Here is a 27,392-nt window from a genome sequence, read left to right on the forward strand (position 1 = left end):
TTTTCAACAATAGTAACAACAATATAAAGAAGACATGTAAAAAAACACGGCACGATTTAGAGGCTTTAAATAAAAGAGCAAAGTCAAAAATTATGCAAAATATGTTTTAATATATTTATATTAAACAACGAAACAGGAAAACAAGCAGGACCAGCCTTCAGAAATCAGGCAGTGCTTAAATTAAATAATGTAAATAAAATACATAATAATAATAATAAAATACACACTATCTATCTATCTATCTATCTATCTATCTATCTATCTATCTATCTATCTATCTATCTATCTATCTATCTATCTATCTATCTATCTATCTATCTATCTATCTATCTATACATACATACATACATATATTATTTTTTTAATTTACAAAAACAAATAATTTAAAACATTCTCTTTAAAAGTAACCATTTGTGCAAATATAATGTTACATATACATCCAAGTTTGTCAGCTGCTCTTGAAATAAGGGCTACGCAATAAATATTTATTTGTCAATGTTTTCAGCTGGTTTTAGCTCATTCACTGGCTTTCTACGTGACTATTAGGTCACCACTGCAGCCACAGGGTCAAATTATTAGGCCCCTGTTAGTTTAAATGGTCCATTGGGGGATGACGGAGTAACCCAAACTACTGGCAAATGTACAGCTTTACTGCAGAAAACATTGTAGCAAACATTATCCTATTTTTTATTCCCTAGCGAACCTTTCTAAGGAACAATCCTGATCCAGTTTTATCCCAACACTCTCTCAATGTTCATTTTAGGCTGATGCTGGTATTGTGCAACCAAAACGGACTACATCAATACAAGCTTATATACATTTTACACTTAAAAAAAAAAAAGCCTGTCAAATTTTCCTTTTATGAACATGCATTGGCCGGAAGACCATTTGACCCGCGCCGGCGTTTCACTTCTGAGGATACATCAGGCCTTTTGTATACTCATAGAGCCCGGTTTTCTTTGCGATCCAGTTGTTGTAGTTGGTCACCTTTGTGTAAACACCTGGCTTGTTCTCACTGGCACAGCCGTCACCCCAGCTCACCACCCCAAAGAGAAACATTCGACCCGCCGTTTCACACACCAGGGGGCCCCCAGAGTCACCCTGTGAAGAGAGAGTCAACGTCAGCGAATGATAACGAGTCCCTTTGTTAATTTCGAAATTCAAAAGGATTTTTAAAACATGGACACACACTTACCTTGCAAGCGTCTGTGCTCCAGTCGGGGCTTGCGGCACAGATCATGTTGTCAGTGAGTAAACTTTCATAGGAAGAATCACGTTTGCAGGTGCTTGAGGCGAGCAGCGTCACATCAGCCTGCTTCAGGCGATTGGAGTAAAACGCCGAACCTGCAGAAACCACACAGCATCAGGTGTAAAGGGCGGCTGAAATGGACGAGTCTCTTAACGAATTTCATGATATTCATTTTGCCGTACTTACCAAAGGCTTCTTTCCCAAATCCTGCGATGCTGCATGTGATTCCAACAGGAAGCTGAGTGTGGAGCGGAGGGAGGCAAACTGTCCGAACTGAGGCTGTCCTGAATGCGCCTTGTCCTTTTGTGCTTGAGATTTTCAGCAGCGCTGAAATGTAAAGATTTTGTATGATTGCTGCCCACAGAAAGCTTTCTTATTCAGATCATGTTCACGGTGCCTTGCAAAATTATCTGTACCCTTTGGATTTCATTCTTCACATTTTATCACCTATGAACAGCAAACTTGAATTAATTTCATTGGGATTGTACGTGCTTCACCAACACAAAGCAGTGCATAATTGTAAAGTGGAAAATAATACATGGTTTGTATATATAAAAAATAGATAAAAAGTGGCAGTTCTTTTTGTTGTGCCCCATTATTCTAACATATCTATTCTATTCTAACAAATTCATATTCTAACACAAAGTTGGGAAGTTTAAAGTAGGGTTAAATTATAAAATAACCATCATCTGAACACAGAAAGTCAGCTTAGATTTAGTGACACATTTGTGTCCGTCCAAACTACAAGAGAGGCTTCCCATGGCTTGTCTTTTTTTAAAGTCAGAATCTCCACAAGCCATGGAGAAAACTTGAGCCATTTTGCAAAGAAGAAATGGAAAAAAAAATGTCTGGGTGTGCCGAGCTGGTAGAAGCACTACCTAAAAGACATGCAGCTCTGCACCAAAACGTGCATACAAAGTATTGACCCAGGGGTCTGGATATAAATGCATAATACAGTTCTCCAATTTTTTAGGGTAAACACATGAAAACCATGCATCCTTCCATACTCCACACAATGAAGTGGGCATTGTGTTGCTCTATTATTTAAGGTTTTGGTTGTGGCAAAAGGTTCAAAAGGTATGAATACTGTAGAATAAATGTAAGCAAAATTAAAAAAAAATGCTCATACACACCAATGTCATTGTTGTAGTTGGAGCTGTTGTATTTCTGGTGGATGATAAGTTTCTCCACTGTGAATCTCTGCTCCCTGTCAGGATCTTTTTCTTTGATGTGAGTCTTTCCCAGAACCACCGACAGATCCTTTAGACGGGTTTGGTCTCTGAACGGACAACGTAAAATGGTTCAAACACCCTCGTTTGTGCGAAAACATCTCACGTGAGTGTGATGGCTGGTAGAGGAAGTGACGCTGGGGGGCCACGTTTTCTCACCCGTCTAAGAAGCAATGTGCAGCCGTGAGGACCCAGCTGGGTGAGATGAGAGAACCGCCGCAGAGGAACTTGTTGTGATAGATAGCAGCGACCCATGGGTTTGACTCGATGGGCATGAAAGAGCCTCCCACGATCTTATTCAGCCTGCGCTCAGACCGCTCACCACAGGTCCTCTCTGGAGGAGGAGGAGACAGAGTGAATACCTGATGCATGAATTCACCTGAAACCACTGACGTATTGGAGGACATTAGAAACAAACCTGTATCTACAGCACGAGGAGTTGCTGTTGTTGGGTTTGCAGTTGATTTAGCACCTGTGTCAGAGCACAAAATAAGGGTCAATTAGAGAGATTTAAATCAAAAGCTCTGGAACATTTCATGCAGCAGTCGCAAGCCTTACATTTGGGAATATCGCAGAACTCTCTTTCAACCTTGCCTCGTTTCAAAACATAACACCACGGCTTCAGGCTCTCGTCAGGATTCCTGCAATGAAAATGCAAATAAACATAAAAGTCGTCCTTTTTTTTTTTAAAAAACTGTTGAGGCATTAGGTTTCAAACAATGGAGTACCTGCAGTATCTATGGTTTCCAACTCCTCGTAGACCCCAGATTTTGTTGGATGAAGACAATTTCCAGTTGCGACACCTGTGACCGTTTGAAGATCTGGAAACGGTTCCCCTGTAGCTCCTGCCTTTTCCGATCCGACACTCTGCCACTGCCAAAACCAAAGCACACAAGAGAGCATTCAATGCATGTATGTCATAAAACATGAGCATCAGGCTGAATCCCATTTGAAAGGTTTCCCCCGTCTCTATACTCCCCCCCTTCTGCCATCCCCCTGCGCTTAATTCAGGAAGAGGTTGAAATTTTACTTGGAGAAATGCATAAAAAAACAAACATATTATACTGGAACACTCCTGATTATAGACATTTCAATGGTTGATGTGCCGTCGCCACCATGCAAAGTTAGGAAATATTCACATTTGTCATGGGATGCGAATGAGCAGCTCCTGCCCCTGAATAGTCCCCTGTTTATAGTCTACAAGGCCATCTTCAGTAGCCATTCTCCACACAAACTACGGCATCATCCTACCCCTTGGAGAGCATTGAAAAGGAGTGATTTAGGTTTTCGGTCAGTGTGAAAAGCGTTGCCAGCAATAGTAACTTACCCGTTCTGCTTTGCGAGCAGCTGTGAGAAAACGCCTATAGGAGGAGAAGACACGTGGTGTGAGTGTTTCACAAAAACTGTTGTGGTTCCATTTAAGGTTAAAGCTTTATTCTCCTGCTTCTCACCACGTGGACACTTAGCGCTGCGAGGACGGAGAAAATGACTAAAAGGTTCATCCTCACTTCTGGTTTTGCTTCTGCTTTTATGGGATATTTTTGCCTGGGAGGGGGGGAAAAAAAAGGAATACAATAAATTGAACTTTGCAACAGAGGCTGAATTGGCATAAAGTAAACCTTCCCTAACCTTAACCTTCCTAATATGGAGATCATTACAAAGCATGTGACGACACAAGTGGTTTCTCTCTCGGATTGAACCGACGAAATACAAATACAAAAAAAACATTCCCACCACCGTCAGTTTGATGTTTCTCATTACCTGGTTTCAAACTTGCAAGAAAAAAACTCAGATCTCTCAGCCATGACTAGTCCAGGAGGCAAAGTATTATAGATATCTAGCATGTAATTTTTTTGTTTGCTTTTGCACGGATCAATTTATTTAATATTATTATGTATTTTATAAGAAATGGTATAAAATGGTGCGATCAGCTCCCGGAGGATGTTTACTGCGTCTGGTTCTGTACTGCAAACATTGTTTCTATCTGTACAATGAGTTCCTATCAATTTAGGTTAGTAGATTACGACGCATGTGCACGCTTTGCATCTCATTAGTTCAGAAATACGCACATATCAAACTCCTAGATGTTCTAGATGTAAGTTGTTGACGAGATAATAAAGAATCGGTTGCACAGTGAAAGATTTACTTGCTGTAAAAAACAAAAAGATCTAACATTTCACTGAAATTGTAACAGAAGGTTTCACAGATCTGCTCACCCTTTTCGACGTCTCTGTCCGACTGCTTTCTGCTTTTCAGCGATGTGGCACGGAGTTGTGCGACGAGCTGGACTAAACTTGCTTGTTGTTGTGTTGGTGATCCTCTCTCTGCTCCTTCCCGTTTAAATACTGAGATTTTACAAGTAGGAGGTGTCCAGGAGACCTGATGAAAACACTACTTACATGCGGCTGCTGAGCAAATCAGATAATTTGTCATGTCCTGTGACACATACTGAAACACCCCCCTTCCTCTTAAAGACCAGTTATTTGAAGAAGAAAAAAAAAAAACGCATATCCAAAATAGGCAATGTGGTCAAAGAAAGCATCTGACAGAGTGACATCCTTATTGATGGTAATACGTGACAAGAAGTGACACCTTTCTAAACACACACTGAAGATGTGGGAGAGGAGTCTTTGTCAAAAATGCCCAAATAAATGTAACTTTGAAAATGTACACTTCTCTAGAGCTATGCATGTAAATTATTCATAATTTATTTATAACTAGGTTCAGATCTGAACCTTGATGCAAATCTTTCTTTTATCACCCTTTATAAGAAGAGCCACTGTATTTATTTCACAATAAATACAGTCAGAGACTAAGCTGACTCTATCAAATCACCGGCAAAAGAATTGATTATTTAGATTTTTCTTTCAGCTAAAATAGTCGGAAAATTCGCTTTCCTTTTGCTTTGATTGCTAACATAATTGTTTTTCTCCTCATTCTTCTTTCTATTAAAATTTGTCATGATTTTCTTTCTAAATTGCATGCTTGTGTAAGTTTAACTGTGCTGTTTTTTTTTACTTCCCTTTTATCATGCATTGCACTGCACCTGCATTTGTGGTTAGAATCTTGCTCAAATTAAACATGTATATCACAAAAGCTTTCCATAGATGTATTTTTTTTTTTTTTTTTGCGGCTCTAGTGGCTTGCTTTTTCTGAACGTAGGCTGACAGGAAGGGGGGTGGAAGAGGGGGAGAGACATGCGGCAAAGGACCGTGGGTCGGATTTGAACTCGGGTCGACTGGGTCAAGGACTAAGGCCTCCGTATATGGGTCGCTCTACCTGCTGTGCCACAAGCGCGCCCGGATCATAGATACATTTTTAACTTTCTTCTCCCGTTGTGTAATGTAATGAATTATACAAAAAACAACTTCTGTCATTTTCAGAAACAAGAACAGGTTGCGCAAATTAAAATGTGTTAAATCCCCTTCTTTAAAACCAACACGTCAGAGGCAAATTGCCTTCTGGAAATAATATCAATGCACAGATGACAGAGCTTGGACTGTTTGGCATTAGTAATTAATTTAGTTTGGAAGAGTAAAGGTCAGATGATTTCAAAAAGTTAGGACTCTACATCGTCTGTCGAACATGGTGGTAGTGACATCGTCTTGAGGCTCTGTTTTGCTGTTTGGGGCACTGGTGCGTTGCTCAGAGTGGGTGGAAAGATGAAAAAGGACGACTGCCTTCTAGTTCACCAACTTTCCCTCACATCAACGGCAAATTAGCAGGAAGATGGAAACAACTTGTTGCTAACTAAATAAAGCAGGGTAAGATGAAGCTTCTGACAAACCTTAGCACTATTAATATTTGTGGGCTTAAAGATGAGTCTCTGGCAGAAAACCATCCTACATACATAAACTCTACCATTCCTGATGAGAAGAATCGCCAGATATTCAACCAAAGTTATGCCAGAAAATTGTTGATGGCTAAAAAAAAACCTGTTGTATCTTTCGAAGTTGTAATGGATAATCATTAAAATCTAAATAGAAGTGTATGTATAGCTCTGTATTTACGTACATTTTTGACATCATTTGAATCAGCTAAAAATATTTTATCATGATTCAATTTCTGCAGAAAGCCCAAATTATCTCAAACAGGAGACTAAGAAACTAAGTGGTGGGAAGCAGGAAATCAGGTAGGTTGAAAACCGAGAAACCATCATGAAGCACTGCAGCCTATTAAAATGTCAGTGGTGGCTGTGGCTTAGGTGTGAGGAGTGCTGGCTTGAAACACAGAGAAATCGTTATAAAGAGAGCCTGGGAACCACCCTTCTTTCCGACAAAGAAAAGAAGGGTGGTGTTAGTGTCTTTGCTTCCTCGAATCATTTGACGAGGAAGGCCGAATGATCCCCGCTCGAAGGGAGCTGTCAACGTGCTTCTGCGTGGCTTAGTGTTCTGGTGAGGAAAGTGGAAAGATAATCTCTAGGAGGAGAAGTACCTGGTAACAGGAAGATAGGACCGTCATAGGACCTATGAGGAGGTAAGGAGGTGGCCTTTTGTTCGTTGAACACCTCCTTAAGATAGTGAGAGTGAACGGGAACTCTAGAGAGGTCGAGATAGGTCTCCTGCACATCAGAAGGAGGGAAGGAAGCAGAAACGGCCTCAAGGAGGCAGGTTGACCAGCACTCCTAGGCCAAGCCCAAAATATCTTCCCTCTTCCAGTTAGTGTTGGAATTAGGTCCATTGAGCCACGTGGTCCCCAGCACAAAAGGTTACTGAGGGTACTTGATTACCAGGAACTTGATGTCGTTATTAAGCATCCCACTTACTGACAGGTGTATTGTTTCAGTCTCTGATGCACAGTGGTTAAGAGCAGAACCATCTAATGCTACAATATTGTGTTTCTCTAACTTTGGGACTAATTGATGCCCAGACTTCTGGCAAATTCCTCACGTAGGAAGCCTCAGGTAGCTTGAACTGGAACAACCGAGAAGGAGAAGAACTGGTTACTGGCTGTAGCAGAGTCAAAGATGAAGATAAGATTCAGAATAAAAGCAGAAACCAGCAGGAAGCGCTGCAGAGGAGCTGAGACTGCATCGAGTCCGGGAGACAGGCTTGGGTCATGCGCAGGGAGTCAGAGATCTGCAGGAACATCATTGGGAACAAGAGGCAGGGCTCATGAGCTGTGAGAGGGAACCGAGGTAGTTGTCCAGAAATTAGAAGCTTGCTAGAAGTCCAACAAGGGCAAGACAAGGTAGGGAAATCCAGAGAACATGGTCATTGTTGTAACAAGGAAGTCAGGGATGGGAATAATGCTGGACATCTACTGGCTAAGGCTTTCAATAACTTGCTGCTGTCTGACTGTGGAAAGGAACCTTCCCTGCAACAGAGCGGGGGAGGTGAAACAGAATGCAAACAGCAGATGGACGTCAATCACAAAAATAATAATAAATGCATATTTATTCATCTGTTTGCATGTTCTGCTTGTAATTACATGCAGAATAGCATTAATAATCAATGATTCCTTGGCATAGACTTTACAGTGTTGCTTGTTGCACTTTTTACCTTGTTGCAAAAAAGTCCTGGGTTCAATCCCTGGCTCAGGTCTTCCTGTGGGGAGATTTGCATGATTCCACTGTGCATGAATGCTTTCTTTTCAGGCACTTCTTCCTAAACCCCATGAATATGCTTGTTAACTTAGGTTGACTGGCAACTGCAAAGTGCCCTGGGTCTGAGCGTGTTTATGTCCTGCTTTCTGTTTGTGACGCTAAACCACAGGATGAAAGATGATTCATCTGTGTGAGAATTAGCACACACACACACGTAGGAACTGAACCAACTTCCCTCACGTTCACAAATTCAAAAAGCAGCCAGAGATAAACAGGCAGGAACGTTAGTACGAGTTTCTATAATGTGGCTGATAAATAAATCATCTTGTCGTTGTTGGTGATGTTAGACAACCTTGTCCTCCGGTGTTATATGTGTACGTCCTACATTGGTCCTCTGGCACACACGCATCTGCTTGCCAGACCTTTCAGTGCAATGTAATACAACTTCCTCTAAAACAATGGGCTTTGTCTTGCAGTTTGTAGGGGAATTTCTGAGTTAAAATCTCCCTCAAAGCTGACTTCTTAATGACTATGATGCTTGTGTTACTCACATTTCCTCCATTTGATCCTGATAGTAAAACGATAAGTTTTGTTCATGCAAGGACGTTACCAACAAATATGAGTTGAGGAGAGAACCATAAAAGAGCTGAATAACATATCCTGTGTTAATTATTTCACACTCTAGCAGCGTGCAGTTGAGAGAATCTGTCCCATATCATTATTTAAGAAAAAAAAAAAAAGAAAATGAGAAAAGAAAAGGGTGTAAATGGTAAAGTTACATCATCCAGGGAAGCCCGGTATTTATTTAGTCTAGACAGCTGCAACCCAACGTGTTTGATTGATCATTTTGGAAAAAGACTCCCTTCAACCACAACACACTACTGTTTAAATTAAAGCTCAAAGCTGTCTTAGTCACAGGTATCCCCAGATTTTCAGCATTTTTCTATTTGTTGCAGCTTTGAGGGTGTGAGAGGAGTTGTAAACAAATCACTTGTTGTCCTGTTGTAGACGGGAAAAAGCCAACACCCGTGCTTTAATTTGTCTTTACTGAAAATAATCTCTCTCTTTTTACTTTTACTGAATTTAATTTTAATTAAATTGTAAAATGTGAAAACATGTAAAGCTACAACTACAATAAATATATAACATTTATTTTAAAGCCTGGTTTAAGTTTAAGATAACTGCCATGTGAGAAACTGTCCAGTAAACGTCAAAGAAATAAAGGTTTTTGAGTTTTACTAATGTGTTTTTATTTTGTAATGTGTTTTTATTTTGTAATTCCGCCCCCGCATCCTATATATGAGCTCATCTAGGTTTATGCAGTGGCATGAAACACACTCACATGAATTTAAAGACAAAGAGGAAGGAAAAAAAATGACGAATGCCTCAGACGAAAATAAAAGGGAAAAATAACATATTAAGAGAGCTGCAATCTCTCATGGTAAAATGTATGAATAGCAACCTGTTTAGCTAAGCGTCATGCTCAAAATCGAAAACAGAAACCGTATTCCAAGTTTATACCTGTCACTGGAGACAGAGCCAATCAGTGAACTACTATTAACCTGTAGTTTCATGGTCAAATCCATTCCCACACGTCACATCAATAAATAAACATTTGACACATGTTTCCACTTCTCTATTCGATCACGAGAGAAATCAAGCTGCTTCTCCTTTTTACTTTCAAATATATTATATTTGGAAGCATATATTTGTTTATATGCCATAAACATCATGACAATGTCCAGCCATCAACCCTTAAGAAAAAGATACCATTTTGGTGTCCCAGAGATTAACATGTTTTGGAGGGAAATGTGAGAATCAATCCCAGAATGACAGGAAGACAACTCATGAAGATCCTGGCTGAAGCTCGCAAGAATGTGTCATTATCCACAGTAAAGCCAGTTCTGAATTGACATGAGCTGAAAAGCCGCTCAGGAAGGAAGAAGCCATTACTCCAAAAACAACATTCAAAAGGCAGATTGAAGTTTGCAAATGCACTCAGGAACATAAACCCTAACTTTTGGAGACATGCCCTGTGGTCTGTTAAAAGTAAAGGCAAAGAGTCCGGCCTTTATGGACATTGCTACATTGCAGTTGCCCTTCCTAATGCAAACGGAATTCGATCCCATGTCCCCCATATTAAATCAAATAATTAGCATCACTGTTGTGTAGTATAGAACAAGTGCTAATACAATATTGATATCTTACAAGGGGAAATAACAGATAAACATTAATAGAAATATGAATTAACGCAAGTGGCAACATGGGCTGTGATTCTGTTATCTTACACAAAAAACTGACCTATTAAATTCTGTTATAGTATGATGCAACTAGGCTATAGTGTGTTGCCTTGATAAAGGTACTCATAACTCTTGAACCTTTTTGCAATTTGTCAAATTATGAACTTTAATTGGGTTTTTACGCAATAAACACAAAGTGGTATATAATTAAGCAGGGTTTGGAGAAAAAAATTATGTAGTTTTCAGAATTTAGACAAATAAAAATGTACTATACACACGCATTAAGGCCACATTGTGCTCTGACACCCCTAAATAAAATCATTGGCATCCTTCCAAACATAATTACCTCATCCTCAGTAAGTGAGGCAGCATTGGAGGAATCTTGGTTGCAGGAGCAACAGATGAACTTTTCAAAACAGCATCATGAACAAAGACAATGATGTGGAAGTATTGTAGCAGCATATCAAGACATCAACCCAAAAGTAAAAGCTTGAACATAGATAAATCTGTCAAATTGATAATTACCCCAAGGACACCGCTAATATTACTTACAAAGCCTTAAGCACAATATTTTGGAGTGACTATAGACAAATTGAGGACAGAGCTGAAAAGGTGTGTGTGAACAAGGCAGCCTACAAACCTGAGTCAACTACACCCAGTTCTTTTTTAGGAGGAATCAGCAAAAATACCATGTAATGGTCCTTGGGAGTTTGGGGATTTCCATTTGTTATGTGTATGTTTTCTTCATTAAGTTCTTTCTGGGGTTTTTTGTACTTTAGAAATGATCTCTGTTGTATTGTCCATTGTGTTTCTGTGTATCTCTGTTCACCTCCATGTTCCACGGTTGACCTCCAGACAAGAGTCTCGGTGGATCCTCCATGGGCTGACCTCCAAGCTTCTGCAGCCACGACCCTCCAGATGGTTGTGCTTCTATAAGATGACCTCAGGATCTCCAGAACTCTGTACATCTCTGGGACAGCCTCTCAGTAGACCACAAGAACCCGAAACAACTCTGTGGTTGCACTCCTGAGCTGTTTTTGATTTTGTTGTTGCTTTCCCTCCTTTAGGTTTTGTTTTTGTTGTTGTTTACCATTTCTTTTAAATAGTATGATGTACCTAAGTCAGAAATATACATACATATCTTCTAATTCTTGCTTTGGGTGTTTTACTTATATTTTTACCTTTGTGTGAATCTGCTAGCTTTCACTTACCTGTCAAATTGATGCTGGTACCCCAGAATTTTCCCACTGAGGGACAATAAAGGATATTTCTATTCTATTCAATTATGTTCTACTCTATTTATACCACAGTGCCTTGCAAGAGCATGTATACCCCTGGAATCTTTCTAATATTGTCACATCAAAAACCACATATTTCAATGTATGTTTTTATGGTCTTGTAAATAATTTGGCAACCCAAAGCAATGGATAACAGCAAGGTGGGCATAAAAGAAACTTCACATGGAAATATTTGATATGCATATATTTTCTTCCCCCTTCATTTTTATACCCCTAAATTAAGTCTAATGCATTCAATAGAAGTCACATAATTAGTAGACAAAGTGCAGCTGTGTGTAAAAATAAAAACTATGTGTTCTTCTATGTCACAATTATACTTTACTTTGTACTGCTCTGTTACATAAAATGACATAAAAGTATGAGTGTAATGTGAGAAAATGTAAAGCTGCTTAAGACATGTAAATTATTTTAAAATGGACTGTAAACATGTAGGTGCTAAATTGCTGACAAAGACAAACGTGCTTCTGAAAATATGGTATGTACAAAAATTGGAACAGAAAAAGTTAAACTCAACCTTATTCTCAGATTTAAAATCACATTTATAACCAACAAACTAACTTGGAGGTCCCACTAAGTGACAGGGATGCTTTGCTAAACATATCCTAAAACCCTACAACTTCTATGATGGTTTGACAATGTAAGGACATGATGTAAATCTACAACCCTCTGCTACACCTGGTTTTGCAGACCATTCGCAGAAAGTTTTGATTCATCATGACGAAAAACAATTGCATGTTGTTGCATCACCCAGTAAAACAGAACCGTAACCATGTTGTTGATGTCACACTTCCTGACCGATTGCGTATTCCTGCAAACTGCATGAAGCTCGTTGTTTATTTATACCAGTTGCAGAGGTAGGCACAACCTATCCAACCTTATTTTGGAGACTTCTCTATAAATTTAACATCACATTTATTAACCAAGTTAATCACCATTCTTGTTAATATGAATATGTGCATTTTCAACAAAAGAGGAAAATAAGGTTTGACTGGTGCAGGTAAGCAATGTATTGATCTTGGTACTCTGCCTTTTAGGTGTTCAGAGGGACCGCCTGGGGGAAAAAACTAACCGTGTGGCGGCAGGTTTTAGTAAATAGTGCTTTGTAGCGCCAACCTGAAGGTAAAAGTCTATACAGTTTGTTTGCAGAATGTATGGGGTCTTTAGAGATGTCACCTGCTACGCTTCCCTTTTCCTGACCTTAGACCTGTACAAGTCCTCGATTGAGGGAAGGTCAACCCTGATAAGTCTCTCTGCAGACCTAATTGTTTAATTTGGTAACAAAAAAAATGGAAGAAAAAAGTAAAATTAATAGAATAAGTTAGAACCTGGTCAGGGAGGCTGGAAGCAACACTTATAACTGGGTGAAGGTCTAAAACTAACGTCTTTGAATGGCTTTGTCAAACTCTAGACAGTTTGACGATAAATGCATGGGTTCACCTGGAAAAAAATGCTGTGAACACAAATAATATAAAATTTCTCTATAAAAATTTTTTATAGAGATTTGGACAACTTACAAAGTAGAGAGGGCAAAAGTTGCAGATTTGTGATATGATGATAAACTCCTACAAAGGAAGACTAAATAATAAAATCTATTTAAAAAAATGCTTTGACTAAGTTTTAGCTTGCAGCAAGATGTTATACGCTATAAAAAGACAACAATTTAAATTGCTATCTGATAAAAATAAATAAATAAATGAATTTTTGCTGGTTTAGGTCAGTCAGGAATAACAGAATCTTCTTTTTACAAAATGCCAGAATTATATTTTTCTTATTCCTTTTTTCAAAGTCAGAAGTTTTCATACTCCAGGATTGATATGCCTTTAAACTATCCGGAGAAGCCCATTTGATGAGGATGATGGCCTTTTTTTGGTACATTAAAATCTACATGTTAGATAAAAATAGGCACACCTGTGGGTGTATTTTGAGGCAACACGTCAAACACACATTCCTTGTGTGACATCAGGGTAATAATAAAAAAAAGCAGTAAGCCAAGATATCAGGAGAACTGTGGACCTCAAAAAGTCTGGTTCGTCATTGGGTACAATTTCCAGATGCCTGAAAGGGTCACATTAATCTGTTTAAACAGTGGCATGCAACTATAAAAACTATGGAAATGTACAGTCATAAAATTACTCACGGAGGAAGAGTGTGCCCCAGACAAACGAGTTTGTAAATGCTCTCAGGGTTAATAGACACAATAACACTAGTTCTGTCAGGAAGAAGGCCCCACATTCCAGCAAACTATTGTGAGAAGCTAGGAGACCCAAAGAGTTTGACCCAGGTCATGGCAGTGCAACATGTCAAGGTTACTTTGTAAATACCCGTAGGTAGATTTGTTTAAGGTAATTTATGTAAACTTCTGAATTTGAAGAAGGTTTAAAAAAATGATCTGGGCTGCAAATTCACAAATTGTTAGAATTGTTATAATAAGGGTGAGTCTGGTTTAATTTCAGAAAAAGAAAAAAAGGTGTGCCTTTTTTTTTTTGTTGTTGCAAATTTCTAGTTTTAATAGGAAATATTCTGTATTGAGGAAAACAGAGGATCTGAAATTTCAGCCAGACACAGGAAGTGGTTTAAAGGATTTATTATAAAAGAGCAGCTGGTGTGAGGATAGAATCTGCCGCTGGAACAGACAGGAACCACGGGAAGAGGAGAACAGGCTTTAGTACGCTGCTGAGAAGAGTTTGATGGTAAACAGACTCAGAAAAAGCCCCTAACCTTCCCAGAATCCAGGGAGGGTTTGAGGTTCTGATCAGTGACTCCTATATGAATTGGGAAAGCCAAAAAGCTGAGACTGCAGGGAGTGATAATGTCACGGAGAGAGGCTGACCAGAGCTGGCCTCTTTTAAAGCAGACTGATTTAGCAGCGCGCCAGAAGCTTGAATTGGTTCTGTGAGCCAGGTGCGGTTCTGTGACAGGCAGGTTGTAATATTCACGAAGATCCACAGGCTTGGCAGGGCTAGTGAGTCAGAAATCAGAAGGACAGCAGACCTCCGCTGACATGAAAACACCGCTGGACGTCTGCTTACATGTGGCTTTAAATAATCTGGCACCAACGGTCTGTGAAGCTTCAGTAGATAACGGCAGGAAAACAGGTGCAGGGAATCAGCTTGACTGCAGCAGCGGCACACAGGTGCGTGAAATGATGCTAATTGGTGTGGTGCAGGTGGAGCGTGAGGGAACATGCAGACAGACCAGAATCATAACATATGCAAAATTCCCTGAAAGAAGTCTTTAACTACAGAAAGAATCCTTCAAGTCACTTGGTAATCGCTGTGTGATGTGACGTAATGATGAACATCTAAAATCCTTTAAAAAATAAAAAAAAAACGTCATGTTCGAACAGCATGGACGTGCTGCCTGAGAGCCAGTTCATGTTTGATAAAATGTCAGTTTAGATTCCAGGAGGATTATTTGGACATGACTTGATACAGAAACACTGCAAACAACCTGGAACGTCTGAACTGAGCAGACCAACCAAGCTGGCAGGCTTTGATGTTGGAGTTTACCTCCTGTGAATGAGGCGGCCACCTTCTTGCAGCTCCAAATTGCAAGAGGGAAGGTTGTGACTGCTGTCGGTGCTCGTTCAATGAACAGCTGTCCTGGAATGGGGTGCCTCCTTGGATTTTATTGTAGTCCTGGGGGACTTCAATGCTCATGTGAGAAATGATGGCGTTACCTGGAGGAGGGCTGTGATTGGAAAAAACACCGTCCCTGACCTGAAAGTAAAATGTATTTTGTTATTATTTGGACTAATCTGCTAGACCATGGTCAAGCCTTGTACCAAAGGTCGGTAATTAGTCCTGCAGTCCTGTCATCAGGCCTGCATCTTTATTGTCTTGGACACTCAGGTCCAGACAAGGGTACTGCTGTCAACTAATCACCTGGTAGTGAGTTGGATCTCCTGGTCAGGGTAACTGCCAGATGGACCCGAGGAACCCAAACGAGTGGCGAGAGAATCTGGGCTTCAGAAGGATGCTGAGGACATAAAATCCAAATTGTTCATGTTCACAGTTTCCGTTGCAGATGAGGCTTCCCCAGAGCTTTGGAAGTGGTTAACACGTGTCTTCAGTCTGGCACGCAGGAATGTAAATGAAGCTTACCGTAAGAGCCTGTATGACGCACTGCTGGTTAATATACAGATTTCACAAGTGCACAAAAAAAATCATCATGGCCCCAAATCCCAGCGCTGGGAGAGCTCTATTCCCACGGTGCCACCAGAAAGCCACCAGCATCTGTGAGCATCCATACCGTTGTGTGTTTGAGCTGCAAGCAGATGCTGTAAAGTTATTTGCACCCACAAAATGAGCCTTTTTTTCCCTCCCTGATGCTCTGGCTGCTCTAAACTAGACTAAAATTGTTACAGTTTAATTTGATGCTTGCCAATGTTCATGCTGTGATTTGTGCTTTATTATATTTGCATATGCTGCTTTGTAGACATTTACTTTTGAACCAGCGCCTTCTGTTTTTCACAGGATGATTCTGTTGCCTGTGGTGGCGGTGACCCCTACTGTGGGTTGCTTTTCTGAGAACTTCCAGTAAACATTCACAGAATAACTGTTTTTAATTCCTGTCATGGCTTGGGTTAGTTATTGTGGTCTGATAACAGTTTCCTTTTTTATTACTATTTAACCAGAAGATAAGCAGTTTAAATTTAAAAAAGCAAAATCTCTGCACCCTGTTCTCAGTTCACTATGGCAAATCAGCTAATTTCATATGTCAATACCTTTTTTGTTTTGTTTTTTTTTTGGGATTTTTTTGCGGCTCTTGTGGCTCGCTTTTTCTGAAAGTAGGCTGACAGGAAGGGGGGTGGAAGAGGGGGAGAGACATGCGGCAAAGGACCGCGGGTCGGATTCAAAACAATATATATGACTATATATTTATATAAGACCATATATACCATGAGACTATATATATTATATATATATATATATATATATATATATATATATATATATATTATATATATATATATATATATATATATATATATATATATATAGTAGTAGTAACTTTATTTGTCCCAATATGGGCAATTTTTTTGCAGTAGTAGTAATAAACATTCACACTTCACACATAAAAACACAAGAAACACATAAAATATAAAAGTAAGGTGAATAAATATATATAAATATGTGCAGCGCAGAGAATGAATAAAGCGAGGGCCTATATGTATGCAACGTATGACTATCTGCTTTTCCTGGTAGCGTTTAGCAGCTGGACAGCAGAGGGAAGAAAAGAGTGTTTGTATCTATTTGTCCGGGCTGGTGGATATTTAAAACGGGAACCAGAGGGTAGAAACTGAAATTGGTTGTGTAAGGGATGGGTGTAATTATCCAAGATGGACTCAGCCTTCCTAATTACCTGCTCGTTGTATATTTCAGTCATGTTTTTCTGTTGGACGCCTGTGATTTTACTACATACGTTAAGAAGAGCAAACCAGCAGATGGCAGAGAAAGTGAGTATGGACTCTATAAAAGATCTGTAGAACATGGTCATCAGAGTCTTGTCAACCTGAAACCTGGCTTAACCTGAAACCTGGCTATATATATATATATATATATATATATATATATATATATATATATATATATATATATATATATATATATATATATATATATATATATAGGTTATATATCTTCTCAGGTCAACTCCGTCGCTATAAGTACCTTAGAATACAACAAGCAAAGTGGCAACCCTGCTAGATTAATAAGTTAGATAAAAGAGGAAATCCAGACCTACTCACCATGCATGGTGGTTTCCACCCCAAATCCAGCATCGGCACTAAGCACAAAGAATGCGGCAGAGGCCTAGTTAGCAACAGGGCTCCAAGAAACCTGGTAGTTGTGCAGAGCTCCAAGAAACATCCAAACAAGCTTTATATTTTTTTATGTTGATAGTTATTAGCTCTATATGAAACCTGATTTTTTTTTTATTTTTTTTTTTTTTTATTTTCATTATTTGTCATTTTCGTTGCAAATACTAACGTTTCTCATGACACGAGTGCCATAGTTTCTGTTCTGTTTAGACGCGGCTCCAATGATCCAAGAGATGTTGGCGCCATCTAGTGGCCGTATACTGAATTCGCCTAGGTGCCAGGGACTTTCCCAACGTTTATAGTTACAGTAACAGTAACAAGCAGGCGGATTTACCCAATAAAACTCTCCGCGTTGATACAGCATGAACACCTTGTTGTGCAGTTTAGGGTGCGTGGCGGAAAAAAAAAAGAAGGAAAATAACAAAAGTAAGAATAACTAAAACAAAAGCACACGTAATAAACGGAGCCCTGGGACGCCATTAAGACTCACGGTTCTGTCGCTGTGGATCACGCATGCGCACAGTACCAACCCTTTACTTTCACTTTGGCACTGACGTGAAGTCATCGTTGCAAATTCCTTGCAAGAAAAAAAAAACAACACAAAAAAAAACATGAGAGGAGCCGCACAAAGTTTAGCTCTGCGGACATGGTGATCGGGTGAAGGGATCGTCTGGCCGGGGCTGCGTCTCTTCTCTCCCAGACTCTGAACTGAACGTAAAGGACATGGCGAGGCAGCTGTGAAGACACGATCATGCTCTGACACAAACAACACACGGGCTTTGTCAACGGTGGACTCTGACCTCGAGCTAAGGTGAGTTTTAAGAGGTCTGTGGAGCCTGACATTACCTTTAAGAACCCCGCTGCTTTAAATAACTAAGACACCTTTAAGTTATTTTTACTTTGTTGAGACTAATGTTGAGTACTACTACGTTAAGCCCCGGTGAAACCAAGCCTACGCAGGTAACCTGATTTCATGTGTAATTTACAATACCACTCAAAATAAACGTAACATGTTAATTATCTCGTTATATGTATGTGGAATAGAGTTTAGCTGGGTGTGACTATCTTTTGATTTGGCAAAACAGTGATGAAACACTTTAATTATACTCTGTTTACTTAAAGAAGACGTATAATTGTATCATACGTAAAATATAAATAGATAAATAAATGTAAGACTGGCTTTTATTAGTCATTGCGTTAAAGCCCTGGAATTAAATAAGGAGAAATAATGACTCTTCTGTATTAGAGAACGTTCCTGCTACAACAACAGCTCACATTCATTCTGGTCAAATGAACTGAAATCTGAAATACTCTATTCGTTTCTTTTCTTTGTGATAAAATAAATTAAAAGTAGCTGCCTCACTCCAGTTTTCGCTTTTCTTCCTCGTCCTCTACGGCGTGTAGAGCTGGTTGTCGTTTTTTGGTTTCTTGATAAAGAAGCGTGAACGTATATACAAGAATTGTCTTAGAGAGGATATCACACAAGCAGAATCCCCTAGGGTGACTCAACAGGAAGTCGGTTCCTCACCTCTGTCCCCTGACTCTGCACCAGCGAGAAAACCCTCTCTAAAATTTGCATTTTGTGTGGGCAGTGCAAAGGCAAACTGTTCAATCTTCAGCAATTCTGAGTAACACGTTAGAATTTTGGCCCTCTCAAAACATTTGCTCCTCTTTCTGGTGCGCCGTAATCCTTTCCCCGGAGTGGCAACAGGCTGAGTTAACTCGCGCTGCTCTCAGCTTTGCACACGGTGCACTCCGCCACCCATTTGTCCCGTCCAGGGCGCTATGAGGGACATCTTCTTTTGGTGGTGCGTCCGTCAGAGGCACACTTGTGCTGTGACACGTTGCAAAAAGCAGCAGCAGTAGCAGCACCGCCCCGCTGTCAGAGGTGAGAGGCCACTGTAAGGCAGCGCCTCAGGGATGTAGATGCTCATCTGGGAGGGGAGAGGCCAGCCAGCGATCCTCTGTGCCATATTGACTGCCCCCTGAAGCGTTTCTGTGTCCACCTCAGTGCAGCCGTCCTGTGCGGTAAGACAGGACGTCAGCAGGCCGTCAATGGGGGAGAGGCAGAGGGCCAGCAGTAGATCGGAGTCCAGGTTGGTCTTCCCGAGGATCCTCAGGAAGTTTCGGTGCCGCGGAGCCTTCCTGATGACAGACGTGACGTGGATGAGGAAACCAAGAAACCTTTGGGGTTCCAGACCGTCCTGGCTTTGACTCTCTGTCCTCTCAAAGCTGCTGTTATTCCTGTTGCTTTTGCACTTTTTCCTTCCACTCAACTTTCTGTCCATATGCTTGGTGAGAGCAGTCTGTTCGCAGCCAGCTTCTCTGGTGGTGACCTTCCAGCATAAACAGTGAAAGTCTTACCAAAGTTAAAGACAAGGAGAAGTTCAGAGTTCAGGATGAAAATGCATCAAAAACAAAGTAGAATATTACTTAGCACTTTATTAAGGGCTTAGGGGCTTTTTCTGTGTCTTGATGTTTACTTTAAGTTTATTGTTCACAGGAATTTGTCTTCTTTGATGTTTACCAAAAAAAAAACTGACTTATCTGACCTGACTTAATTGCACTAGGAGACAATTCAGAATCTTTTTTCCATCTCTGGTTGTTTGCTTTTATTTATAATTATTCATTCATTTGTATGATTGTGTCTTATGATCCAGTTTCATTTGTTTTGCAACCACTCAAATTTGCACAAAAACTTAGTGAGAGAGTCAAAGTAATCAAAGTGAACGTCTTGAGTTTACAGTGTTGTTGTAGTCACGTTATTTATGCAGCCTGCGTTGTGGTTTGAATTTGTTTAAATTGTTGTATACTTCTGTTTTGGTCAGGTCATGTTAAATAAAATCACATGATTAATGTAACTGCATTGGGCTAAATTCCTAAAGTAAATATTCATATTTTTATTAAAGTTAGATTTAGTTTCTACAATTAGCAGCATTAGTTCTTTAGATAATGTCTTTTATATCCAAGTAAAATTGCTACTGCGGGATATCCTTAGCTGAATCGGAAATCAAACTGAAGTGTGAATCGAATCGAATCGGGCCCTTGTGAATTGAATTTGGGAAATCCAAATCGATACCCAGCCCTAATAGTCATTGCCAAATTTATTCACAGGCATATTTAAAAGGCGACAGTTAAGAATATAAAGCACAAAAACACACAATGGAGCGGCCCACACTGAAAAGGAGCCAGCTGTGCGTCTCTTGGACCATGAAGGAAAGACTCGGGGTGGGAGGCTTCGGGCACGTCTACCTGTACCAGCACAATGTGAGTACATCCGTAGTACCGAAGATGACAAAGAAAATTAAAATTTCTCAAATAGATCTTTGTCACATTTTACTCCTCGTCTGTTCTCGGAGCAGGAGACGGGAGAGAAGATTGCCGTGAAACTTTGCCGCCTGGACCTGAGTGAGAAGAATAAAGATCGCTGGAGCAGGGAGATTCAGATCATGAGGAAGTGAGGGTTTCATTGTAAAAATGGAAATTCCATTGGTCCTGTTTTTTTGTTAATAATTGGCACCGCACAGTTCAAACTTGCCAAAGGAATGCAGCATATTTGATGCCTTGTTTTCTTTTGTTTTTACAGACTGAACCATGTGAATGTTGTTCAGGCCAGAGAAGTGCCAGAGGACGTGACCTCCATTGCTCTCAATGACCTACCTCTGCTCGCCATGGAGTACTGCACCAAAGGAGACCTGCGTAAGGTACCAAATATCTATTTTATAAGACCCTCAGTTAGTGTATTTTAAACCGCGGCGCATAACAGCTCAAGTCATTCATTTAGGTGCTGAATAAGCCAGAAAACTGTTGTGGACTGCAGGAGAGTGAAGTCCTGTTGCTGCTCAATGACATTGGTACGGTTTCCATCTGCCTTCACTTTGACCGAAAGCTCACTAAAATCACACGTTGAACCATAATATATGTAAAAAAAAATTCTCTTTATCTCGCAAAACAAAAAGGCTCTGGTATCCAGTATCTTCACGAAAACAAGATCATCCACAGAGACCTAAAACCCGAGAACATAGTGCTGCAAGAGATCGACGGGAAGGTAAGCAAGTTTCCTTTGACGCACGCGTTTTGTCTGTAGCGTAACGTGAGACTTTTACTCATTGTTTTGCTGTGTGAACGGGTTTTTTGTTGTTTCTTTTCTGCAGCTTGTCCATAAAATCATAGACCTGGGGTATGCAAAAGATCTGGATCAAGGCAGCCTTTGTACATCCTTTGTTGGGACTCTTCAGTACCTGGTAAGAACGTTTTACGCCGGTGACTTATGTCTAGTCAGATGATATTTCTAGTCAGGAATCTTAAAGAAGCTTTAACCTCTTGTGTGTGTGTGCGTGTGTGTGTGTGTGTGTGTGTGTGTGTGTGTGTGTGTGTGTGTGTGTGTGTGTGTGTGTGTGTGGCAGGCGCCGGAGCTGTTTGAGAGTAAGCCGTACACTGTAACCGTGGACTACTGGAGCTTTGGGACGGTCATTTTTGAATGCATTTGCGGTTTTCGTCCATTTCTGCACAACATGCAGCCGGTGCAGTGGTAAGCCAACAATACAGTCGCCCCCGCCCTCCAAATGAATGAACTTAGGTCACTTCCAAGTTGGAGCTGTTCACTCCAGAGCACAACTGCGACTCAGCAAGCCCATCAGTTTCAATCATAATGTATGGACCTTTTCCACCGTTTCATCCAGTGTAGCCAACCAAGCGAAGGTCGTCCCGTTAGATGTTTGCTTTGCACAGCCTATGAACGGAAAGTTGTGTTGAGACTTTGCTGAGAGACACAGCAAGCCTTAAAGCAATGGGCACACATGTAGCGGAGCTGGACTGTCTGTGCAAGTGGTGACGCTGACTCTAACTGGATGCAAAAGCAGTCAGGAAACATGAGGAAGGCTCAGTGTCTGCGGCCTCGTCCTGTAAAACGATTCCTGTTTCCTCGTTGTCCTTTTTGTGCGCCTGCTGTTCATTTCAATAATAGTAAAGCGTCTGATACTGATTAACAACCTCCTCTGCATCATAACTGACCGGATCTATATCTCTGACTGTTAACTGGAAAAAAATGGTCCTTTAATTTTATTAGGCTGTGTCATGAGCTTCACTTTTTGAATTCATTTACTGAAATTGTGTAGTTATTTGATTGTTTTTTTTTATTTAATAGGTACCAATCTAATTTATATTTCTTACTTTCCATCGAATGCTTTAATATATATGAGTATTGTATAGGAGACCTGAACTAGCTTGTAAGTAAATATCCACAACATGGGTTAGTAAATGAATGTTTATGAAACCTAAATGTTATTAAATGTAACTCTCTGATTCTGGACAGAGTAATAATTCGTTTCAAGGATGAGACGAGACATGACGTATGAAAGCCATTCAGTGTGGCCGGGCGGGGCAGGAGATTTGGTGTTACCCTGCATGAGGATAACCAGAAGAAAGCATTGGATCGCAGTATCGGACGCGGTCAATTGTCGCCATTCGACGCGGAGCCGACTTCTTTGAGGCTAGAACGCGCTTCCACGAGTTGCTTGATCTACTTCCTGGTCTCTTTTGCAGCCGGTTAAAGCGGGGATCAGACTCTTGCCTCGCTCTTCCACCACTAAACAAACCTGTTACGTTTTATTTCTGACAAGGAAAGCTCTGAATTCAGCCTTAGAAGTTTAGCAATGGTGACCGATGTGAGCTTGGGAGCTTTGGAATAGTTTTTCTCCCCCCCCCACATCTTATTTCTGAATGCAAACTAAACCTTTCACCAAATCGAAGCTTCCAGAAAGAGGATGAACTGAAAATAATGACACCACCATCACTGAAGAGTCATAAATATTCGTTCCTTTTGAATATTTTGAGGGATCAAGGTTCTTCTTCTTTTTTTTTCTTATTATTATTCGCTAATTTTTTTTTGTTTTGCAGGATAAACAAAGTCAAGAATAAAGGCCCTAAAGACATCATGGCTGTGGAGGACATGAATGGAGAAATTCGGTTCTCGCCACACCTGTCATATCCCAACAACCTCAGCAAGTAAGGAGAGGAGTGCGCTTCCTCTGAGCTTACCGCTGAAGACGACCTCGCTGTAAGAAACTAGCGTTTGTGGCTGTCTGTGTCACCAGGCCGCTGCTGGAGCCAGTCGAGTGTTTACTTCAGATGCTCTTACTGTGGGACCCTGCTTCCCGTGGCGGGGGTTCTGATCCGAAAACAAACAAGCCACGCTGCTTCGCCCTGCTGGAGAACCTTCTCAACATGAAGGTTGAAACGTTTCGTTTGTTTTCTCCTCTCTGAAGTAGTTTATCATATCTTCTACAGCGAAGCAAGCCTCTAACAAGGATTATTGCGCTTGTTCTGGTCCAGGTTATGCATGTCTTGGACATGACGTCGGCCCAGCTGCACTCCATGGTTTTGGGCGTCGAGGAGAGCTTTCTGTCCCTGCAGCTGCGCCTGGAGGCTCAGACCCAGGCGCACATCTCCCCGGAGAGTCAGGAGCTGCTGCTGGAGACGGGAAACTCCCTAGACCCACGCTGCGCGCCCGTCCAGTGTCTGCCAGACGGCTTGGTATGTGACGCAGATAGGTCAGACATAAAGCGGTGGCAAATGACCACCGCTTTCTTTAGCTGCATGTTTTAAAAAGTCGGAAAGATTGTCCTAAATGTATGTTTGTTTTTGTGGATGGTTGCGGTTTAAAAAAAAAAAAAAAAAAAAAAAGCATGAAGGCATGCGATTAGTCTGCAGCCACAAACAAAGCAGTGGACATAAAGTAAGCGGGGAAACGAGGGGTGTAACTCTACGTGGGTTCGTAACAAAAATATATGGGAGCGAGCGAACGCGGCGTCGTCTTATAACAGATCTAAGCGTCCAGCGCAACGTCCTGCTGCACACCGCTCAAAAGTGACACCAAAGCAAAGCTGTGAAGACTCCCAGCTATTGCTAAACTCTGCTGTTTGGCTATTTGGGAGAATTGTAGCAAGTTTTGTCTTTGGGTAGGAGTGTGTGAATGTGGAGAGGAGGAGTGATTTTTAGACTCACAGTGTTCAGACTCACAAGCGGGTCTCTTTATAACTGGTTAGCGTCGCTTATTTAGAGCCAAAAAAGGCAACTTCACTTTTATAAACAAGCCCAACAAACCGCGACTCGTGGAATTTACAAGCAACCTTAGAAAAAAAAGAAACCCAAAGCCACTTGTAATAAGCGGACTTGGCAACAGCGTATTTAACAGACCACACACCGGTACAGGGCTAACCAGCCCGCCTGACCAATGGGGACTCCCCTAACAGCTGCGCTTTTATGGAGCTACAGCTACATCTCGTATCCTGGTTTGTCAAAAATATCAAAGCATCTAAAAATTTATTAAAACCTTTTTTTAATCTCTAATGTCTTCACAGTCTTAGCTAAAAATCCCTAAACAACAAATTTGGCCTTTCTCCAGTGGTTTTATTGTGGCGTCATCTATCCATCCAAGCAAATCAACCAAAATCTCCTGCCACTTCTATAGTGGGCACGTTTTCTTTGTTGCTCTTGGCTGAAGCGGACTGAAGTACGTATCACACTGTGATCTTTATGTACCGTTGAATCTGTTCGCCTCCAGACTATGCAGGGAGTGTCATTTTAAATTGTTAGTCTATCAGAAACTAATAATAGGCTTCCATCAGGCTTTTGTGTTCCTGATCTACTCTTTTTAACCTTTTTTATTTCTTGGCACTTTTAGCGTGGGTGGGACACCTCCCATAGTGTTCCTGTTTGATAAGAGCCTCACCAAGTATTCAGGACCACTGACTGCCAGACCCCTGCAGACAGCGTTAACTTTATTGGTAAGGCGTCTTTCTCTATCTCAGCTTTAAAATGATCAACAAACGGCTTTCTTTTTGAATTTCTAGAGCATGTAGGCATTGTACATGTCAGAGAAAATGTAATTTTTGAGGATGCCAATGCAATTTTTGAATGTTCTTTTTAATTGTTAATTTTCAGAAATTCCTAGTGTTAAAATGTGTAAAGCTTAACTTAGTTAAGTTAAAAAGGCCTCGTTCAGACCTGCTATGGGCATGTGTTCTGGGAGATTTACATGAAGGAAGTCAAGCCTCAGGCTCAGTCTGCTAATGAGTTTGTCTCCAAGGTATCGGAGGCAAATGGTGCCAATATTAACAGGTTACGGTGGAGCCAGGCTGAAGCTTACGGTCAGAGCAGAAAAAAGCAGGAACGTTACTTTGCTGCTGTTCATCACTAAAGAAATGTAATGTAAAATATGTTGTAAATGACTAGAAAGCAGAAGTTGTACAGGAAGGGGGTGAATATATATTTGCTTGGACCAGACTCCTTGTTTACGCTGTAAAAAAAAATATGTATATGCCATCAGATCTGTGTTTGTTTGTTTTTCTAAATAAATAATAGGGCAGGGTGATACATCAATTTAATCGATTAATTTGAATTTACAATTTTTTAAGATTTCATTTTTGGAAAATCTGGATTTTATTTTGCCAGTGCAGTCACTGGGCTTCCATGAAGAGAACAGCAACAATGCTGAATATATGTTTAGGAAATATGTTGTCAAAATCATTGTAAAGAGCAAACTTTCTTTTTACCTTAAGATCGACATACAATGTATTTGTTTACATTTTTAAGTTAGTTTGAAGTTACCCAAGTGAAGTGAAGCCTGTTCTTAGCTCATTGTGTAATGCAGCAAATATTTCTCATATTTTCATTGTTTACTATGGCAGGACCGCCATCTTGGTTTACAAGCAATGTTTCACAGCTTGTATTTAGTTGCACTTTAAATTCAGGACAACTCTCAGACTAAATGCTTGGTTTAAAAGCAGGTTTTTTGAAACTTTTCTTTTAGTTTCTTTTTCCTGAACAAAATGAAGAAATAAATCAATTAATGCGATTTGGTCTAATAAAATTGGAGATTTTATTTTTTAGCCATATGGCCCAGCTCTAATAAAGAATGATACCTTTCTATTTGTTCCTCAGTGGTAAAATGTACACAAGCAAATTATAATAAACATAAATAATTGCATGACTGAATCAAAGGTACACACTTCCATAAAGTTGATAACCGTATAGTATTAATTTAATCTTGTCACTTCCAAATAAGAAATGACGCTTAATTATTCATTATTTAAATCAGAACTAACTTGTCCCCTATTTATTTGTTTTACGCTTATTATAGAAGTTAAAGTTAAGTTTGTGATATTGTAAATTATTTTTTGCTCTTAACCAAAAATAACCTTATGCCTTCAAAAAATGTGCCGTTTAGTGCTGGTGTCGAGTTTGAAAATTACCGTGACAACCCTAAAGTTATTATATTTTGTTACTGATAAAATTCTTGCTCGGTTTATGCAGCTGGAGAGGCGTGTAATGAGAGAACTAAAAGGAGATGAGGTAACATGTGACTTTCCAAGGCTCCGCATCAGCTGACAATAAAAAACATGTAAACTGTAAAAACTCCACATGCTGTCAGCTGCTCTACACGCCTTTATTACACATCGACATCTGTAATTCAACTAAAATACGAGAAGGTCTTATAGAAGACTGGATGATCCAAAACGTTTGGTTATTCACTGCAAAAATGGAACTGAAAATAAGTACATTTCTCTTGAGATTAGTGTGTTTGTCCTTTATTTGAGAAGTTATATGAGATTATCTGCCAATGGCACTTAAAACACGAACAACTCATCAACTTCATCTTATTTTAAGTGCAATATATCTAATTATCTTATTTTAGGGGTCAACAAACTCATTACATTGGCAGATCATCTTATTTAGCTGCTCAAATCAAGGAGAAATACATTCATTTCAAGAAAATTAACCTTATTTTCAGTTCAGTTTTGGTAGGGTTGAAATCTTATAAAAACAGAACTCATGATACATTTTTGTACCAATTTTCTCTGTTTCTGCTGATGGACATCTTGTTTTTATTGCTGCCTTCGCCAACATTGTCTTTTATCCCCCCCCCCCCCCCATAAAAAAGGCATTGTGAGATTTATAAAGACAGTATTTATGCCTGTTATTATCTTAAAATAAAAAAAAAAGAGACA

General features: G+C 40.1%; 1 protein-coding gene and 1 pseudogene across 3 annotated transcripts; one reads left to right on the forward strand and one right to left on the reverse strand.

Annotated features, from left to right (window-relative positions):
- Positions 1-350: 350 nt before the first annotated feature.
- On the reverse strand, positions 351-4,787 carry plaua (plasminogen activator, urokinase a). Of its 3 annotated transcripts, none has more exons than XM_036130335.1 (11): positions 4,695-4,787; positions 3,930-4,023; positions 3,806-3,839; positions 3,207-3,345; positions 3,037-3,119; positions 2,897-2,950; positions 2,638-2,812; positions 2,383-2,528; positions 1,436-1,576; positions 1,196-1,344; positions 351-1,101 (listed from the first exon to the last, which is right to left on the reverse strand). In XM_036130335.1, the coding sequence occupies exons 2-11, from the start codon at positions 3,978-3,980 to the stop codon at positions 907-909; spliced, it is 1,167 nt and encodes a 388-aa protein (XP_035986228.1). In that variant the 5' UTR covers positions 3,981-4,023; positions 4,695-4,787; the 3' UTR covers positions 351-906. The 3 variants fall into 3 exon arrangements, with proteins under 3 accessions (XP_035986228.1, XP_021179975.2, XP_021179966.2); XM_021324300.2 differs by having other exon boundaries at positions 3,207-3,351; XM_021324291.2 differs by having other exon boundaries at positions 3,207-3,351; positions 4,687-4,787.
- Positions 4,788-17,908: 13,121 nt separating this feature from the next.
- LOC118559680 lies at positions 17,909-25,169 on the forward strand (annotated as a pseudogene).
- Positions 25,170-27,392: the final 2,223 nt, after the last annotated feature.

This window comes from Fundulus heteroclitus, unplaced genomic scaffold (assembly GCF_011125445.2).
Source record: "Fundulus heteroclitus isolate FHET01 unplaced genomic scaffold, MU-UCD_Fhet_4.1 scaffold_338, whole genome shotgun sequence".
NCBI classification, from domain to species: Eukaryota; Metazoa; Chordata; class Actinopteri; order Cyprinodontiformes; family Fundulidae; genus Fundulus; species Fundulus heteroclitus.

Coding starts and splice junctions, on each gene's coding strand:
- plaua (XM_021324300.2), bottom strand. CDS start 3,980: ATGAACCTTTTAGTCATTTTCTCCGTCCTCGCAGCGCTAAGTGTCCAC. Junction 2,951..3,036: donor GTTCTGCGATATTCCCAAAT/GTAAGGCTTGCG, acceptor GCTCTGACACAG/GTGCTAAATCAACTGCAAAC. Junction 1,102..1,195: donor GGAGCACAGACGCTTGCAAG/GTAAGTGTGTGT, acceptor CTCTCTTCACAG/GGTGACTCTGGGGGCCCCCT.